The 18,548-nt window shown below is 43.4% G+C and overlaps 1 protein-coding gene across 4 annotated transcripts in view; it reads left to right on the top strand.

The window, feature by feature from the left end:
* LDLRAD4 (low density lipoprotein receptor class A domain containing 4) overlaps positions 1-12,575 on the top strand; it is a 312,128-nt gene extending 299,553 nt beyond the window's left edge. For all 4 annotated transcript variants that reach the window (XM_075022927.1, XM_075022929.1, XM_075022928.1 and 1 more), the window contains 2 exons: positions 774-827; positions 2,127-12,575. In XM_075022927.1, coding sequence (XP_074879028.1) covers positions 774-827; positions 2,127-2,669 — 597 coding nt within the window. In that variant the 3' untranslated portion in view covers positions 2,670-12,575. The remainder of the gene's footprint in view (positions 1-773; positions 828-2,126) is intronic.
* The last annotated feature ends 5,973 nt before the right edge of the window (positions 12,576-18,548 follow it).

Here is an 18,548-nt window from a genome sequence, read left to right as displayed (position 1 = left end):
AAAATAAATCCATTGTGGTAGTTACTGCTACTCTAAATGATTAATTGAGAAGAAAAATAATGATACATCTTGAGCTGTTTTCCCTTATTGACGTGTTGTTCTTTGCCCTTTTATTCTGCCCTGAGTGCTGGTACAGTATCAGAACAGCCCTTCAAGGCATGAGAGAGAAAATATTTTGGCCTGAGAAGGTGGCTGGGGAAGTGGTTGAAGGGGGGGACTGGTGGCTGAAACCTCAGCTGCTTAATTACTGTTTATGGTGGGAATTGGGCAACTGACAGTTTTGACCAGAATATTACCTGGGTTTAGAGTGACTGCCGCTTCACTGAGATTACAGACGCCAGGTTTCGTGGCAAACTGTTTTGGCTCTGGTGTGTAATTGGGATCCTGGCTGGCAGGTCAGCTTCATCGGACCTGCTGACGTTGCCTCGCTCAGCATGCAAGTGCTGGTGTCTCCTATCATCTCTGCATGTTGCCACGTGCTTGTAGCTGCGACCGGCTTGCTGGGTCCTCAGGGCCTGTGAGGCTGGGTGCTGTGGATGGCGTCTCCAAATGGACTTGCAAAACAGACCAAGCTTGACTTGCTTGTGTGCAGAGCTGCTGTTTGCTCTAGTTTTGGAAAGAAAGAGGTGGAATGTTACTTGTTTATCACCTCTCCTTAGGTGGAGACAGCCAGTCCTTAGAAGCTGACTGCTTGTAAGAGTTGTGGTATTGAGGCAGGGGGGCGATGTGATCTATTAATTTTTCCTCTTTTGTTGTTTTCTTCTACATTCCAGGAAGGGTGCTTGTGGCCTTCAGAAAGCTCGGTTTCGCGCCAGGGTGCTTCAGAGGTACAGATTTTTTATTATCTTCACCAATGTGCTTTCCTCTTCCCTGTAATATGTATTTGGCTCTTTTCAAAAACATGCATCTATTTAGTAAATAAAGCTTTTTTGGTGTAGACCAAGAGCCAGTTTCATGTCAACATCTGAGCCTGCCTTAACTCTCATTCCATAAATGCCTAAGGCTTTTTCATTAAAAGAAGGAAATTCTGCCTACCTGACACCTCATCTCCATCAGCAGCTCCCTGTATCATAGTAGGCATTCACAGGTAAGTGGTGGAGGTGTGTCTCACTCATGCAGTGGCTCAGTAATTTGAGTATTCAGTGTAAGCTGGGAGACCAGTTGTTCTTGTCTGAGTTTTTCTTGGATTTACAAAACATATCCTATCACGAGTGTCTCCCATCTTCCAGCTAGCACAGATCCCTGGTCTATGTGATAATTTGTGAGTGTATTGCTCTGAGTGGTTCAGCTTTTCTGTGACAAACAGCAAACCTTCCTGGTGGTTGGTCCTGCATCTATGAGGATTAGGGGCTAAAGACCCTGCATGGACCCAAAAATGAGAAGAGCAGTTTGTTAAATCTAGATCTAAGGAGCTGAAGTGTCTGTCTAGATCTGGGATAGACCAAGTGAGGAGAAATAGCTCCTCACAGAGTATCTTGAAGTCTTTCTTTTGTAAAGCCTGACCTTCTCCAGGGCTTAACACACCAGGGACATTTTTTCCACTCACAATGCAGAAGCCTTGCAGGTCCTCCCCAGAGGCTGAGTTCTGGTGGAGAACTGAGGGGGAGGAGGACACCTGATACACTCTGGTAGTGAAGGCGTGAGATATGCCAGGCCTTTACAAAATGTACTAAAATGACCATCTGAATTCTTCAGTGATGCAGGGTGTTACATGAACCCTGAGTAGGAGGGGGAGGCTCAGACTGCAGCTGAAAGTCAGTATTGGGACATTTTCATAGAACTACTCAATTGTCAAGACTAGAGAGAATGCATTTCCTATGTTCAGAAACAGCATCATTTTCTCCTGGCTGTGCATGTTTTAGTGTCAGAAGGAGCTGTGTGGGGTCTTGGTCTTCCTTCGAGAAGCTGTTCTCAAGTCTCTTGTGTTAGATCGTCCCTGCAACTCCTACCTCTTCTTTCCATATGCACGTGTGTGAGAACATGTGTGCACAATATCTGCTGGGTTTAATCCCAAAGATAGGTGGCAAAGAGAAGCATTTTGCCTTTTATCAGTTCTTCCTAAATACGGAGCACCCACAGTGCTTTGCTCAGATGTGGAGTCACGTGTGTGTCTCTTCCCGTTTCAGATCATGTATGCTCCAAGGTCCAGGGACAGGTTTACCGCCCCATCTTTTATGCAGCGGGACCGTTTCAGTCGCTTCCAGCCCACTTACCCTTACATGCAGCATGAGATCGACCTTCCTCCGACCATCTCCCTCTCTGACGGGGAAGAGCCACCGCCGTACCAAGGCCCGTGCACCCTGCAGCTCCGGGACCCAGAACAGCAGATGGAGCTCAACCGGGAATCCGTCAGGGCACCGCCCAACCGAACCATTTTCGATAGCGACTTGATAGACATCTCGATGTACAATGGGGGCCCCTGCCCACCAAGCAGCAATTCGGGCATAAGTGCAACCAACTATAGCAGTAATGGAAGGATGGAAGGACCGCCCCCGACGTACAGTGAGGTCATGGGGCATTACCCAGGCTCCTCTTTTTTCCATCACCAGCACAGCAACGTGCCTCCTTCCTCACAGAGGGGGAGCAGACTTCAGTTTCAGCAGAACAATGCAGAGAGCACAATAGTCCCCAGCAAAGGCCAAGACCGGAAACCGGGAAACCTGGTCTAAGTTACTCTCCCAGGCGCATTTGAACTGAAGACAAGAGAATCAAGCAGGGCGGTGGAGGAGGACCCCCATGCTCCGGTGCACAATGTTGTTACGTTTCACGTTCTACAACTTAGTAAAACCAAACGTGCAAACCAGTTCTTTGTTTCTGATTCCTTTCAGGGGAATTGCATGCAAAGCAGATTGAAAGAAATACAAACTTCCATTCAGTTTGTCTACGAGCAGTGTTTCAGGAAAGAGGGGGGGGATATATTATTTTTTTTTAATAAACTATTTCATTTATTTAATTCTAAAAGTGAACTTAGCACAGAAATTGGGCTTGTACAGCCTGTTTTATACTCACTGAATGGCAGAAGGAAGAAGGTGGTTTTGCTACATAAATGGGGGAAGAATTGGCCAGTTTGCTTTTTTTTTTTTCTCCCAGGGTGTGGATTTTTTTTTTAATATGAAACAAAATTCCTGTTTTGTGTGCCAAGGTATAAAGTTGAGAACTTAGATGAATGCAAGGAGTTAATTTGTGTTGTGATAAATGTGTTTTAAAAAGTTGCACTATCTTAATGTTTTAAAAAAATATATATGAGGGAACTGTTTTATGTGAAGTTCTTCTATATGTTGTCTTTTCACCTGTGGAATAATGATAGAGCCCCAGAAGTAATCTGGAGGAGTTTGCCCCCCTCCCCCTGGGTTTGCTAGAAAAAGGGGACAGGACTTAGCCTAACATCTCTTGACTTCTACAAATCAAGAAATACAGGGACACTTGTCTTTGCAATAACTTGCATTCAAATAACAGTGCATCAGTGAAGTGTCTTGGAGACTTTTGGGTGGAAGAAGGCAAATAGGAAATCCCAGCATTTTCCATCACTTAGGGTTTAGCTATTTTGCAGCGTAGACTATTTGTTTTGTAAACGGCAAAACAAAATCCCAGATGTGTTAATTTGTATTGATTCTAACTAAGTGCTGCCATTCTTTTGCTTTTCATAATACAGTATTGCCAGTACTTACAGTTCTAGAGATTTTTGTCCTCACTGTAGCCTGAAATGTATTTAGTCACATATCATGACATTATGCAATAAATTGTTTAAAAATGCAAGGTGGGTTTTTTTCCCCTGCAATGCTGTTAAAATACGTGAGACACTGTTGTGCTTTTCGCTCTCCATTTCATCCTTTAGATACTGAAGTTCAGTCCTGGAGATCCATCCTGTTGAAGTGAAGGGGCCTTTGTAGCTATAACCGCCCCGTGCAGTTTCCGCAGCAGTACCGAGAGCACTCGTGACAGTGGTGCTGGCTTCTGCGGCATCCCTAGCAGTGACGTGGGAGCACCAGTTATTCTCACTGCAAACCATTTTGCTCTGGGCCCTGTTGCAGAAACCCTCCTCCATGTATGTCATCTAGCTGACGCCAGCAGGACTACACTCATGGGTAAAGATGACTCGCATATTAACTAAGTGTCTGTAAGCCCTAGTTTTGCCATGCAGGTCTTAAGAGTAGTTGGAAAATGTTACCTGCCTGTAAAGTGGCATGTGGGGTATTTCTTCCCTGGCTGTGTCTGCATGGAAGCACGTGCGGCGCTGGAAGGCAGTTAACAAATGATGATAGTGGCATCACAAGCACATGAAAAAGCACAACTTGCACTTAAAATGCATTTCGGAAATGGACTTAAAGTAAGAACCTTTAGAGTCTTAGCTTGAATAGTTTCTAATACATATGTGTATGAGTGTGTCATAGACCTTTTCACTTTAAGATCTTTCACTTCTTTCTATTTTCTTAAGCCTTGTGCTTGGTTTCCGGCAGCAGCCGCTGAGTGCCCTGAGGGCGCAGTGGAGGAGTGCCGTGCCCTGGCGCCTGGTCCCATGGCTGGAGGCTGGATTTCTGCAGGACTTCTGTACACCGGGGGCTCTGATAACTGAAGTGCATCTTTGATCTATGCAGAGTTTTAATGCCAAAACAGTGTGTGTGTGTCTGTGTGTGTGTTTTATGGGCCTCAGTGTGGATTATTTTCTTCATAAGGTAATTCGGTTTTATTCTAGTTTAGAAAACGTTTGTGTAACTGTTAGTCTGAATATGCAGCCTCATCTGTCTCTGTAATTGTTTTTTGGTCTTGGTCACACTGGTAACGCAGAGTAAAGCTGCCTTTTAATTTATGTATTATTTGAAAGGAGAGAGAGAGAGAGATTGTATGATGGGATTCACTTTCCCCCCTGCCCTCAGACCCACAGGACAGGTGTTTCGGAGATGACAAGATGGCTGTCAGTCAGCTAAGGCTCTCATCTTGTCCGGTTCCTGGGAATAAAAGCTGTGAAATTAGATTTTTGCAAACAACCTGTGAACATAATTCTTAGTTAAAAAGCAAAACAAACCAAACAGAAGACAAACCCAGCAAATGTTGGTTTTGGTCTTCAGTGACTTTTGTTGTCCTTCAGAAGTGAGTTTTTAAGCCAGAGAATGTGTGTGCCTACACAGATACTGTGCTGTTGCCTAGATGAGGATTATTTAGCCAAGAAGCCTTCTGGCAAGAACAGCTGGAACTCGTTTGTCATGGCAGAGCACACCTAGACTGGGCCCTGTGCTTGGACCAGTTGAGGACCAACCTTTCCCCATGCACAGATCTCAGTGAAGTGAGCCTTGAAGTTGCCTTCAAAGTCACCTCTTGGGAACATGCTTTCTTTGAAGACAGCCCTTTGCCATCTTTTGCCAGTGGATTTATGCACTTCCCATTAACATGGTCCAGTATGATGTGTGTGCGGTCTTGTCTCTCAATTTTTCTTGACTGAGGAAATTTTTCTTTGCGTGGAAGATGTAAGCTATTCCAGTTCTGTAGAAAAGGTTTAAAAAGAACTTAGTGTTTGCTCACCTAGTGGTTGCATTTCCTCTTGCATCTTCACCTTCTCATTGTATGCTGCTGTCCAAAGCTAATGTGCAGCCAACGTACCTGCAAGGTCTGAAAGTGTAGTCACCTGTTGCTTGCTATAGATGAGCTTGCAATCTGCTACTTTTGTTTTGGGGCCTCTTACAGGAGTAAATATGGTATTTTCTGATGAATATTGGTGATCTCTGATGGGAATGCCATCAATAGTATAATGTTGCAACAGTGTGTGTTTTTCTATTTTTTCTTTTGTTGCAGTGAGAAAGAATATGCCCTTGCTAACAGAACGGAATGGTAAAAGAAGGAATATCAGAGTTAGATAGCACAATCAATCTTTACAGGCTTGGAAATTGGCAGTCTCTGAAGATAAGTAATTCTATGAAGCATTTATGGAAAACTGCCTTTGAAAATACCTGGAATTAATAAACCGTATTCCAGAGCCACTCAAATGAAGCTTTATAAATTATAAAAGATTTCGGCAAACACTGTAGAGTCAATCATGTAGATTATACCTCCATACTGGTGTTTTGGTTTATGTGTATCATGCACAAAACCCACATAATATGTATGTGGAGTTTTCTATGTGATGGATCATATTAGCCTGAATTCTGGTTGTATCTCCTGACCTTTGCCTAGTGACCCATCTTCCTAAAATTCAGTCCTATGATGTCCCCACTTTAGAAATTTTTAAGTTAAAACTTTTTTTTTTTTAGCGTACCTTTAAGAAAGAAAGCATTATGACCTCTGCCCTACCAGAAAGGTTAGTTTTTCCCTTGTGTGGCTTGGCATGGCTCCCTTTTTGGTGCTAGATATGCCCCATCTTTGGTGTTTTCCTATGATCTTGCAGGGCTAGAAAAGGCAGGGGATTTAGCAACAGCAAAGAGGTTTCTCTCCCAATTTCCTGATGGAGCACTCAGCTCTAATTCTGGACGCCCATTTAGTCTGATTGTGGTTGTGTTCGTCTCAGTGCTGTACGAGCAGGCTCTGTGTATGTGACGCTGCCTGAAAGATGTGAGTGAGGAATAAGAAGACTAGTACCTAGTCAACGGAGCAGTGTTGAGGTCCCTTTCCTGTAGCATGTGGCACGTGCAGAGTTCACGGTACTTTGCGTAATAGGTTGTTTTTGTCGGGGAGGACCTACTTAAGCTACTCCTGGTCTTGTCACTGGTGAACTCTGCACTTGACCCAGTCTCAGTCTGATGTGACTTTATTACAGCATGCTTTTCCTTTTAAGTATGAAAACTCAGGTGTATGCCCCCTGTACAAGTTCTTAATGGCTAGTGAGGAAGGCATTTATGTTCCTGCAGTCATGGAATCTGCAGGAACCATGGGTCAAGCTGCCCTTCATCTAGCTTTTTACTATTGCTTGGCCACTTCTCCCACCAATTTGCCCCAGCTGGAAGCTTATTCTGTTATCCCAAATCTCTGAATTTTTGTGTTGCAGAAATATAAAAAAACAAAGTGTTGCTGAGATATTTTTTTTTAATTTTTTTTTTCTTCCTGTGAATGTGGTTCAGGGAAGGGCAAGGAGTGAAATGACATTATTTCTGAAAGAATGCACTTTCTTTGCAATAGGGCAGAAAGCCTTGTCCTGCTGGAGAGTCTTGTGTGTAGGCTGTCTGGAACAGCACTGTCTGGAGTGGTCGTTTCTAACCCTGCCAGGTAGTAAGACAGTGGACCTTAAAACTGACGCTGATCTCTAAGGAATGTTTGAATGGTTTGGAGAAGATTGATTACTAACCTTTCTGTGACTCTGAGCCCTGAATGCTCATGGTAACTAAGGTAACCTGATTTCATAGGCAAAGGAAAAAGAAAACAGTATGCTGGTGAAAGCAGATATGCTCCAAAATTGTTCTTTGCTTTTTTAATTCCTTTTTTTTTTTCCTTCCCCCAAGGATAAACAGTAGGCTTGCTGGTACATTTGAAGGTATTTAGGATTATTCACAAGTTCTCCCTGGTCATTACCATTAAGTCATGTCCATGCACGTGTGTATACCCGCATGCAAACTTGTGCCTGTATCCTACTCCTTGATTATCTACCAATTAGTTACTCTTCCATAATCACCTTCCAGAAGTGCTAAATGGCTATATATTGGGCTCTCAGGAGTAATGACAGGTCATTTGTCAAACAGCTGGAGGCATGAGGAATATTTGCTTTTCAGTCCTGTAAATGTCATGGCCCTTGTTTTTATCAGTAGGGGAGTTCCTTGCTACGCAAATTCTTGCCCGTGACCTGGTGCACTAGTGCATCAACCATCTATCAGCTCTCTCCTTTTGGGTGAGCTTTGAAAAATCCTTGTGCTTTTGGGACAACCCTAATGTAGACCTTGCGTATTGATGTACAGGAAGGAAACGTACTTCCTGTACTCTAAATCTCAGAAGCATGCTTTTTAAAACCTAGCTGATGCTGAGAATCAAGTGATCCGTTTGTACAGTGGGTTCAGGTGAAGGCTGGCTTTTGATTACATCTTTGCTTTTTAGATAAAGGCTGTTGCAAGTAATTTAAGTACACATATCTGGTCTTTACCTGCACTGTGTTGCCTGCTTGTCAACTGGTGCAATTTCTTTTCTCTTAAACTAGCCCCAGATGTGTCAATTATTTAAATCCCTGGAAAGAGGCACTCTTACTGAATTGTCTGAGACCTGTTGAGGCCTTTTAGGGCACGGAAGGGTTCCTTTTGAGGAGGACATGTTGAACTTACAGAGGTTTCCTGTCCGAAGACTCTGTTCCGTATGTTTCGTTAGGAAACGGAAGTGTAAAGTTTTGAGAGTGGCCCAGCTGAAGATGTTGGTTGGTAAGATATTTTTGTTTTGTTTTGGGTTTTTTTGGGGGTGTTGTTGTTTTGTTTTGGTTTTTTTTAATACTTCATATATTGTTTACCAGTCTGTGCACATTAATTAGAGGTGTAAATTACCTTTTGACCCACCTCCAATTGCCATTGCTATGCTGGCAAAAGCCCCGTTGGGCACACTTGCACCAGCAAAAAAGAGTCATTTTCTTGGTACGGCTCCATTTGGGGAATTAGCAGAAGCCGCACCACTAAGTTCGCCTCCAAAACCAACATCAGCCCTGCACTGCCTCTTCCCAGCAAACTCAAGTGTGAGTGGCTCAGTTTCGATGAAGTGCTTTACCACGCTAGTAAGTACCACAGACAAGCAGTGGAGGAGGAGTCTACTGGTGTTTTCCTTGAAATTGCGACTATTTGCATTAAATATATTTCAGGGGCGCTAATGCTGGTTTTGTACCATTCACTACATTTCTCCTGCTTTCGAAAGGGAAAAACCAAGCATGATTTTGTCTTAAAGCGTTGCAAACTCTCCTGGCTCTTACTTCTGCCTTGCTGTTGTCTCTTCCGTTTTTAGACTGAACACAAGCAACCCGGGTATTGCTAGCACCACTTTCCTGCTATAAAAGAGCTTACCTTTTTGTGTTGGTTAACAATAAAGAAACAAACTGGTAACCTAGATACTTCCCCCTTCCCTCCGAGAGCCATGTGATTTACTGCCAGAGATTACTCTGTTATTTCTTTGCTATATTGCTGCTGCTGGTTTAAATGGTTTGGTGCGTGAGCTTTCTGAAACAACGTGGTGCGTGTAGGATCTCGTGGGTGACGAAGCCGTCTCTTTTCTTCTTCCTTTCTCTCCTTGGGTTTGTGCTTGTCTGTCTGCCATGGTAGGTTTATTAATGAATTATATACGTCCGTATTAGATATAATTTTGAGGAGGTTTGCATGTTGGTAGTTTGTAAGCAACTAAGGTGCCTCATGTTCAAGTCTGAGCAGATAGGAATCCCCTTGCACTCGAGAGGGCCTGATCCAAAGCCCGGTGAAGTTGGTAGGAAGACTCTTGCCGACTTTAGGGGGCTTTGGATCAGGCCTTATGCTCCCACCTTTGTTGTGCCTCACTTAAAATGGTGCTTTTTCAGTTGTCTGTCTTTTTTTGGGTTGGTTTTTTTTCTTTGTATGGTGCTGTGTATAACTTGAATATATTATGCACATATCCTACCCAATGGGTAGAACAAACGAACATACAAAAACAAATAGATGTTGTTAATACTGTAAGATAATGTATAGATGATACCAATTTTAACACACACACAAAAATGGCATAGACTTTGTGAATGCCATCTTCTGTGCTTGGTCCTTTTTTGTAAGAAAATTTGCAAATGAATGCATACAAATGACAAAAAGTCTATGTATTTTATTTTCCTATTAAATATCAATATAATATCATAAGGGAAGAAGTTTGAACAAGTCCTTTTTGAGTAGCCTGTGTATAGCAATTGGTTGTTTGATGCATCTTGGCTGTGAAGATTTGTTCTCTCTTTTTTTTTTCTTTTAAATGTGTCACTTTAAGAAAAAGGAAAAAACACGAAACAAACAAAACCTCCACAGCTTTAACCTTGCAACTAGATGCTCCTTGTCTTGGTTGTTGCCTCGCTATTGCTGAGTTGGACCAGTATTAGTTACTACTTCTCCAGCAGATATGTTATTTATTATTATTCTTGATTAACTTTTTTTTAAAAAAAAAACAAAAAAAAACAAAACAAAAACCAAACAATCTTAGAAATGGGCTAAAATCTTTTGAATCTTTTTATCCACATCCTAGATTTGAAGTGAAGCTCAGACAAGTGGGAACTGACCCAAACCATCCCTACAAAATCAAAACTAGGCCAACGAGAGGTTTGTGCCACCAGCCAGCCCTTGCTCTGTGCCCACTGCTGGTACACAGTCCTGCCCCTGCAGACGGGCTTGAGGCTCGGTGTGTGTACCTGGGACTCGCCGATGACCCGGCTGGCTGCAGGGGTGCAAGCCTTAAGGGTAGGCAAGAAAAGCCGCAGCTAGTAGTGAGCTGAATGCAGGGTTTGAGCGCGGGGTTTGAGTCGGCAGCGCCGCTGCTGTGTTGGCCTCTGACAGCAATGGCTTAACCCAGGTTCGTATTTAAGAGCATGGAGAAATGCCTAAACCTGTTCAGGCCCAAGACGGGAAGCAGTGTGGGAAGTAATTCAACACTTTTTAACTTTCTGCCAGGCTCCGTCGGCAGTTTGGGTCTCCCCTGGTGTCTCCGCGCGCTTGGCTGTCCGTCCCTGTGCCCCCGTGTGCGCTCGGCACGGGCTCTTCGGTAAAGCAAATACCTCAGGAAAACTCAACATGAAGTTCTAGTGTAGAGACTTGCAGATGCTGTACTTATTTTTCTAAACTGTTTGTTCTAACTATCCCAGGATGGTAGGTGATATAGAAGTTTATCAGTCCGAGACAGACTAGTCCTCTCACAGATGGATACCGACTAATCCTTCATAGATACTTGTGTCTATATGTAGCTTTTTTTATACTTGTCAGGCTTTAACCACAGATGTAAGGTAGCAATGTGTTGGGATACGTTTGAGATGGCTTTTTCATTTGGTTTTTCAGATGACTAGCTAAACGCTACGCTAAAACTCAGGGGGCCTTATCCGGGGCCCAGCGAAGTCAGTGGTGAGGCTTCCTCTGGTTTGAGTGGGCTTTCCATCTGGTCCGTCACGCTCGAGGATGGTGCCTTGGAGCACAGTCCTGCACGACTTCTCTGTCGACCTGAAATTTCAGCCACACGTTTGTCTGTAAATATCTTTTTAAAAGCCCTCACAGGAGTCCTGTATCTGAATGTTAATCATGGTTGTTTTGGGTTTTTTTTGTTTTGTTTTAAAGAAGTGTGTAAGTTTTTTATGGCCAGTTCTGCATCATCAAGCCCTTACAGGTAGCTTGTATCCATCCCTCCATATATTGAGCTGTTTTATCAGTAAGCGTGTACCATAGGGAAATACGCGTATTTCATGACTGTCGTTTGTTAACTCATTTATTGTTTGTCAGGGCATAGAGTAATTGGTTTGGAAGTATGCCTTGCCTGGCCACCTCCATGTTTCTGTTCGCACTGCAGTACCACTTCTGTGCATGAAGGAAGAAAAACGGACAAAAAACCCCAGGCCTTGACTAGGAATACTCTGTACAGAGCAAACCTCCTGCTGGAGGAATCTAGGGTAGGATTTATCATAACAAAACTTGCATATTGAGTGGACCAAACACGAGCATGTCTCCTTTTAGAGGCACTAATTTGCTTTGAAGCTGCAGTGGAAAGAGCAGACTATTAAGTGTATTCACAGCTGTGTTCACGCTTTTCTGTTTACCACAAAGCACAGCAGGCAGCCAAGATTTTAAAAGAAGTATAAGCAGAAGTTATGGGAGCCTCAGGCATCGTAGACCTGGACAGCAAAAATAATAATAATAAAAAAAAATTCACTTTAATATTCTTTAACAAAGCTTTTCTACTTGTAGTACAAAGCCTACGTAAGCGTTGATAGGGGTTTTATCTTTGTATAGTTATCAACTGCCCAATGCTGCTGTGCTCGGAGCATTTCCTGATGGTATGTGCATCAGTCAGGCTGTTACACTTAAAACTAACCATCAAATGCCTGTTTTTAGAGTGTTGACCCTTTCTTTGTTGTTTCTCGCTAGTTATTTTACAGTGTAAAATGCTTTATTGCTGTATGGATTTTTTTGTATTTCCAACATTGCACCTTTCAAGGTCATGTTTTCAACACATCTCTTTTGTCCATTTTGTTTCTAGCTATTCTGAAATATGTACAGCACTATCAACAATATTTAATCTTTCTTTTAAATTCTATTGTTGTAAAAACAAGGCTATTAAAACCAGTAAGACTTTTTACAACTGTATTGGAATTTCTCAATAGCTGTTCATGTGATGCTATGACAAACCTGGCTTGCTTTAATTTTTTTTTTTATTTTATTTTAACACAATTAATTTGTTGCTTATTTTTCACCGTAACTCCCAGTTATATACAGGAAAAGATTTCAACTGTTGTGTATCTGACTCTTTTAATTGAGCAAATGGTGATGTCCTAGTTTTTAGACCTAAGGTCTGTTTATTGCAATACTTTTAAAGGAAGATGTTGCTCTAAGTGCTGTTGTTAGTTTTAAATACAGATTTTATGCTTGTTCTTAATATGCTGTGGTTAAACCATGGCACAAAATTATTAAAAATCATGAAATGCATTTGTCTCCTGTGGAATTTTTTTTCTCATTGAAGTGAAAAAACAAACCCCAACAAAACAGAAAAGGTGAAACGCCGGAGTGGCTTTCTGTAGAACAAGTACTTGTCTCTTTCCCTTGCGGGTTTGCTGCTGGTGGTGGATGATTAAGGAATGGGAGGGTGGACTCAATCCTTGAAGCGTATGGGAGGGCCGTGGGAAGCAGATGTCTGATGAGGATTTTGCATCAGTGTTCTGACCCTCAACCTTTGGTGATGACTACCGGGATGATGTCAGGTGCTTCTGCTCTACCTCTCTGCTGTAGGCGGCAGCTCTGCCAGAGCACCTGCCTGTCACCCACTGTAGTTAAGTCTAGGCAGGTCATCAAACCCTCTGGGGATTTCAGTTCCTTTAAGACAACAACCCCAGCTCAACCTCATTTAAAGCAGTGGGTGTTGGTGAGTGCCTCTGGCACATCAGTGCTGAGTGACCAGCTGGGAGATGAGCAGCGGCCCCAAATCATTGCAAAAATTGGTAAAAAAATGAACGTACAAGACAGGCCTCGTGGGAGGGGGAAGCACAAGCTGGTTTAAGACACCTGGGGCGTGCTTTGGCCAATGCTTAAAACAAGAGCAGTTGTGGTCTGATATGGGGGGAAGAGAGGGATGGTACAGTTAGTAAGAACAAAAGGGTCCCGCGAAAGACATTGTCTTTGGTAATACAGATCTTTGCAAGGTAGATCAAACTATCCCTAGCTGGTACCTGTCATTTTGCTATACTAAAGCTTAACAAAACTAGGAAGGATTTTTTTTTTTTTTTTTTTTACAGAGCAGTTAGTTTCTGTTTAAGTATAAAGTGATGCTTTATTTAGCATGCTTATTAATGAAATAATTCTCTTGTATTATATTTTATACCTGTGCTTGTGCTTGCTGAAGCTTGAGCTCTCTGTTGTTGAGGTGCGATGCTTAGAGGGAGGTAGTACTTCAAACCTGGGCCTTTCTCACAGTTTGTTTTTTCAAAAACGAGTGGTCTGCTGCAGGAGCCCCACCCCATTTCTGACACCTGCCATACGGAGCAGCCTTTGTATTGCCCTCAGATAGGAACCAGGGGGTGTTCCCCTTGCTGCTGCTCTTTTCAAATGGCTTGGTGCTTTCAATGTTACAGTACTTATTTTTGGTTCAAAAGTAACCATTTTCTTTTCCTATAACTGCCCTGAGTTACCCGTCTTCCATCTACAGCATTTTAATTCTTCTTTAGTACTTAGAAAATTGCTAGTTCCTTAGTCCTTAGAAGTGCTCCAAATCGCCAAGTTTCTGCTCCTCCTCTACTGTCTGAACCCTGAACTCCCTGGAAACTGCATTTTTTTTGAGCCTGCTTTGATCTTTTACTTAATCTAGTTTTAATTGTATTTATATTTGTTTTATAATATGTCATTCTGTTTGATTGTGTTTTAATATCTCTGCCAGTGGTTGCAACTCAGAACTCGGCTATAAATGGGATGTCTCATCTCAGTAGGGTTACTTCTTCCTGTTAAAAGATTAATACAGTGGCTGCTGCAGTCCTGTGAAACCTTTAGGTCTGGCTTCCAGGCTCCCAGCAGTATTGTGTCTCATTACAAACACCCTGTTTTTAACATCCCAAACCCTTTTCTTCCAAAGACCCCTCTGTAATGAGACTTCGTTACTTAGACAAAAATTAATTAGGCTTCTCTCATTATCACTGTTTTGATCAGTTGTGCTTTAAATGAGTTCTAATTAAAATGCACATTTTAAAAACCTTACTGCTGAATCCTATTCTAATAGCTCGCTTCTGCTGTGGCGATGCCCTGCTTTTGTGCAGTTTGCATTGTGCCACTTTTACAGAAGTCTAGCATTGATCAGGATAAAAACTTGCACGATTTTTTTGTGTGCTTGTTTTCTATGGTGGTTTTTTTTTTTTTCCAGACTGACTGCCAAATGATTGCTCCTGAGAGTGGGGATTAAAGCAGAGATACCAAATTCTTTGCATGTGGTAAAAGCAGTGAGCTGAGTTTCTCAGTATCCTGTAGAGTCAGTAACATTATTTGTCCCCAGAATGTTTCAAAACATAAGGGAGAAACTATGTGCTGTCCTTGCTACTATTTAACTGTCCATTTCTGCTTACCTTAGATGTTCCAAGTTGTCCTTAATAGATTATTTAAATTGGCAGGACTGCATGATCTGTCCCAGTGATGTCTGGCACATGCTAAGCTGGGGGCAGCTTTGCTGGGATGCCAGTGGATGTACTAACTCCAGCTGGAGGGGGGCATGCTGAAGGCGGGCTCTCCTTAATAAAGTGACTAATCTGTAAACCAGAAGATGCTCACTCTAAAATATTTTGTACCTTTTAACGGTTTCCACTATGAAGTGCATTGCAGAACAGTAGCAGAACGGTGGTAATACTATTTTAAAGATATGGAGACATTAAGAAGGACACAGCCGGTGTCGGTGCAGTCTATGGCAATGCTGGGAATAACCTCCCCATCGGCACCATTCTCAGTCTCACCACCTGTGAGGCGTAGTTTCTCCCCGCTCACTTCTAACGCGCAGCTACCGCTGTCTCGCACAGAGCTGTTTTTCTGTGTTTGGCTGATAGTCGCAGGGGTTTCGGCAAGCAGCCAGGACGTAGCCACTACCCCTTGTCCAGAGAAAGAGGGCATCTCTTTCATGGAGGCCAAAATGCCATCCTTGAGCCCCAGAAGCTCCCTTCAATGCCAACACCAGATCACTCCAGATTAATTTGACATTTGCAGACATTACAGTGATTGGCAGTTGAGTTGAGTGGAAAATTCCGGTTTAATCCTGCTCTGTGTGCCACAGACATGGGCTCAGACAGCTTGACCTACATTTAACCCTGGGCAGCAAGAAACTCTTAGGGGAAAAAGAAAAAAAAGTCATTTTCATCTCAAAGCAGCAAGGATGTTCCAGCTTATTACAAGTCCCTGTGTATATGCATACATGCGTAATTGTGTTACAATGCTGTGAATGTTTCATAAGCTGAGCCAAGTTTGCCCTAGTTGGCTTTACTTGGCGAAGCCGTATAAGTCAAATATAAAAGCACGAATGTGCTTGCATAGCCATTCAGCAGGGTTTATGGCAACAGCAAAATGTATAGGAGCTAGTTCTTTCCTGACGATGGGGTTAAGATTGTAAGTGCTATAAGATTTGCTTACAGCTGCAACCTGTATAGCTCTCAGGGAAAAAGCTGATGAGCTGGTGACTTTCACTAATGTTTTGTCAGGAAAAACCTAACAGGTAAGGCTTGACTGACTGACTGCAAAGTCAGTCTGGTTCCTTTGCCCCCCTTCATTCTGCAGATCAAAGGTGCTGATAGTTCTTTAGCTGTATTTGTTTTGGATGGTTGCTGGTGCAGTATTAGGTGTCGCAGCTTCTGAGCGAGAGGTGCATTGGCGCACATTAAAAGCCCTATGGCTGAGTGATAACTACATTAGCTACTCAACATGCAAGCCCTCTCACCTTTTAAAATTATGCTGTATATTCTGCTGATATCATACCTGTAGATAAGAAAATATGCGTGATAGCTCCAGCCATATGCTAGGGGAAACACTTTCCTCTACTGGAAAATTATGCTCTGTCAGGAAAATGGTATCAGGTAAACTAAAATCGCCATCTGACAGTAACACGGAAGAGATAAAGTGCCTGTCTGTGGTAAAACTGTACTCAAGAGTCAATCGTGCAGCTGTAGTTTAAGTGCTGCTTGTGCGCTGGCAGTATTACTTTCTTTTTTTAAAGCAGATTGGCTGTATACAGGTACATACCGTGCAGAGATGTGCAAATTGCTTAAATAGAGGACTACTGCACAACAATCCAGCAATATAAAATATACTGTTAGTGACATTAGGCAGAACTTGGAGTACTCCTTATATAAAATTATAGTGCATTATCCTTATTTTCATGGCATTTCTAATCTAACCCAGGATAAAAATGAAATGCAGGTATTTGGCAAACCGAAGCATTAGCCATCAGTCAGCCAAGGCTGAGAAATTTCTCTTCCCCCGCTAAAATTCTTCTGATGCGTCTCCTTCTGCACTGAAAAGTGGCTAAATGCCATAGCTGCGTGGGGACACCTGCTTTTGGGGGAAAGGCACCCTATGTCAGCTCTCGGGGAGCGCCTGGGTGGAGAGCTGCGCTGTCGGTGCGGATGTGCTGGTGGGAAGTGCTAGTCGGTGTCCGCTGAGGCCACTTCGCACCACTTACCGCAGAGCCTATTAAGCATGAAGGGCAAGTACAGCATCACTTCTCGTCTCTGACTTCTCCTAGAGGATGCTGAAGCCCAGAAGTTACAAATGAGATCTTGCCAGCAGCACCCATTGCTGACTCCCTGAGCTTGTCCACATACTGCTTTTGTGGCACACTGGGACACAGGGGATTGCCTGAACCTCTCTTTCCCCATATAGGGCTGTTCTTTATGGTAATGGACAAGGTTTAGAGAAAAGGGGCTTCACCTTCAGAGGTGGGCACTGTTGTGACCACCGTTACCCACCGTGGCTCTTGGCTAGAGAGCTGCATTCGCTGCTGCCTCTATGAGGAGCAAGTACTCACAGAGCTGCTGCATGTCATGAGGATGTCTCCTGTCTGGCACCTGCAAAGCACTGAGCAGCTTTCAGTTATACCAATTCTGCACAGAAAAAGTAACAGAAAAGTAACAGATTTGTAAACTCTTTTTTTTTTTATATTTTTTTTATTTTTATTTTTAAACAGTACCTGTCTCCTTCTGCCCACTTGGTCAGACCCAGACACAGCTAGAAATCTTTCTGTAGTTGTGTCTCTTTATGAAACTCTTCCTCTGTCGTAGTAGGCCTGCGGTTTTGGTTGTTTTTTTTTTCCATTCTTAAACAAGTCTGTGTATCCTCCCCTGTGCTCCCTTCTCTGTGATTGTCCAATCAATTCATCACAGTCAAGCCCAAACTTAACGCAACTGCAGGCTTATGAAATCAAGAGATATTCTTTCTACTTAAGAAGATCACCTTCATCAAAATAGCCAGATAATTGCCAGGGATAATTACAATTCTCTAATTATTGTTGTTGCTGACGTTAAGTGATGAACAAGGATGAATGCAGTGCAATTCTCTAAGCTAATGCCCTGAAGGGGACACAATCAGGAAAATGTGTTTTGACGTTGGCTGCAGCCCCGATTTGGGCTGCACCTTCAGCTCTGGCACTGACTTCAGCCACGACTGGCTCTGCTTCTTGTTCAGGCCATTATTTTGACTGGCCCCATTTTTGGCCATCGCTTTGGCTCCAGCCATTGCTCCAGCCATGATTTCACCTCCAACCTCATCTTGAGACTGAGACTTCAGCTCCGGCCTGATGCCAGGCCATGACTTTGGCACTGGCCCCGTGTCAGACTATGAATTTGGTTCTGGCCCCATCTTGGGCTGTGATTCTGACGCTAGGTCCTGCTCAGGTTGTAAATTCAGCTCTGGCCCAATATTGGGCTGCAATTTCGGCTCAGCTCCATCTTGGTCTGCAACTTTTGCTCCTGCCTATTTCGGGCCACTACTTGGGCTCCAGACCAGTGTTGGCCACAACTTCGGCTCTGGCTGCGTATCACACTGTGAGTTCAACTCCGGCCCCTGCTCTGGCCCTATCTTGGGCCACAACTTCAGCTCCAGGCTGATACCGGGCTGAGACTTCAGCTGGCTGGGCTGCGGTTTTGGCTCTGGCCCCATCTCGGGCTGTGACTGCAGCTCTGACCTCTGTTCAGGCTGTGAGTAAAGGTCTCGAGCCATCTTGGGCCACTACCTTGGCTCCAGCCCCATCTTTGGCAATGATTTCAGCTCTAGGCCCCATCTTGAGCCACAACTTTGATTCTGGGCCCATCTTGGGTTGTCCCCAGCCTTATATTGGGCCATGACTTCAGCTCCAGCTCAGGCTTTCATGTCTCCTCTGGCCCCTGCTTGGTCCTCGGCTTCTGCTCTGCCCTGTCTTGGTCTGTGTCTTTGGCTCCCACCTGATAT

The sequence above is a fragment of the Buteo buteo genome, chromosome 3 (genome assembly GCF_964188355.1).
Source record: "Buteo buteo chromosome 3, bButBut1.hap1.1, whole genome shotgun sequence".
Lineage (NCBI taxonomy): Eukaryota > Metazoa > Chordata > Aves > Accipitriformes > Accipitridae > Buteo > Buteo buteo.
The sequence above is the reverse complement of the archived record's forward strand: the minus strand, read 5'-3'. Positions and strand labels throughout refer to the sequence as shown.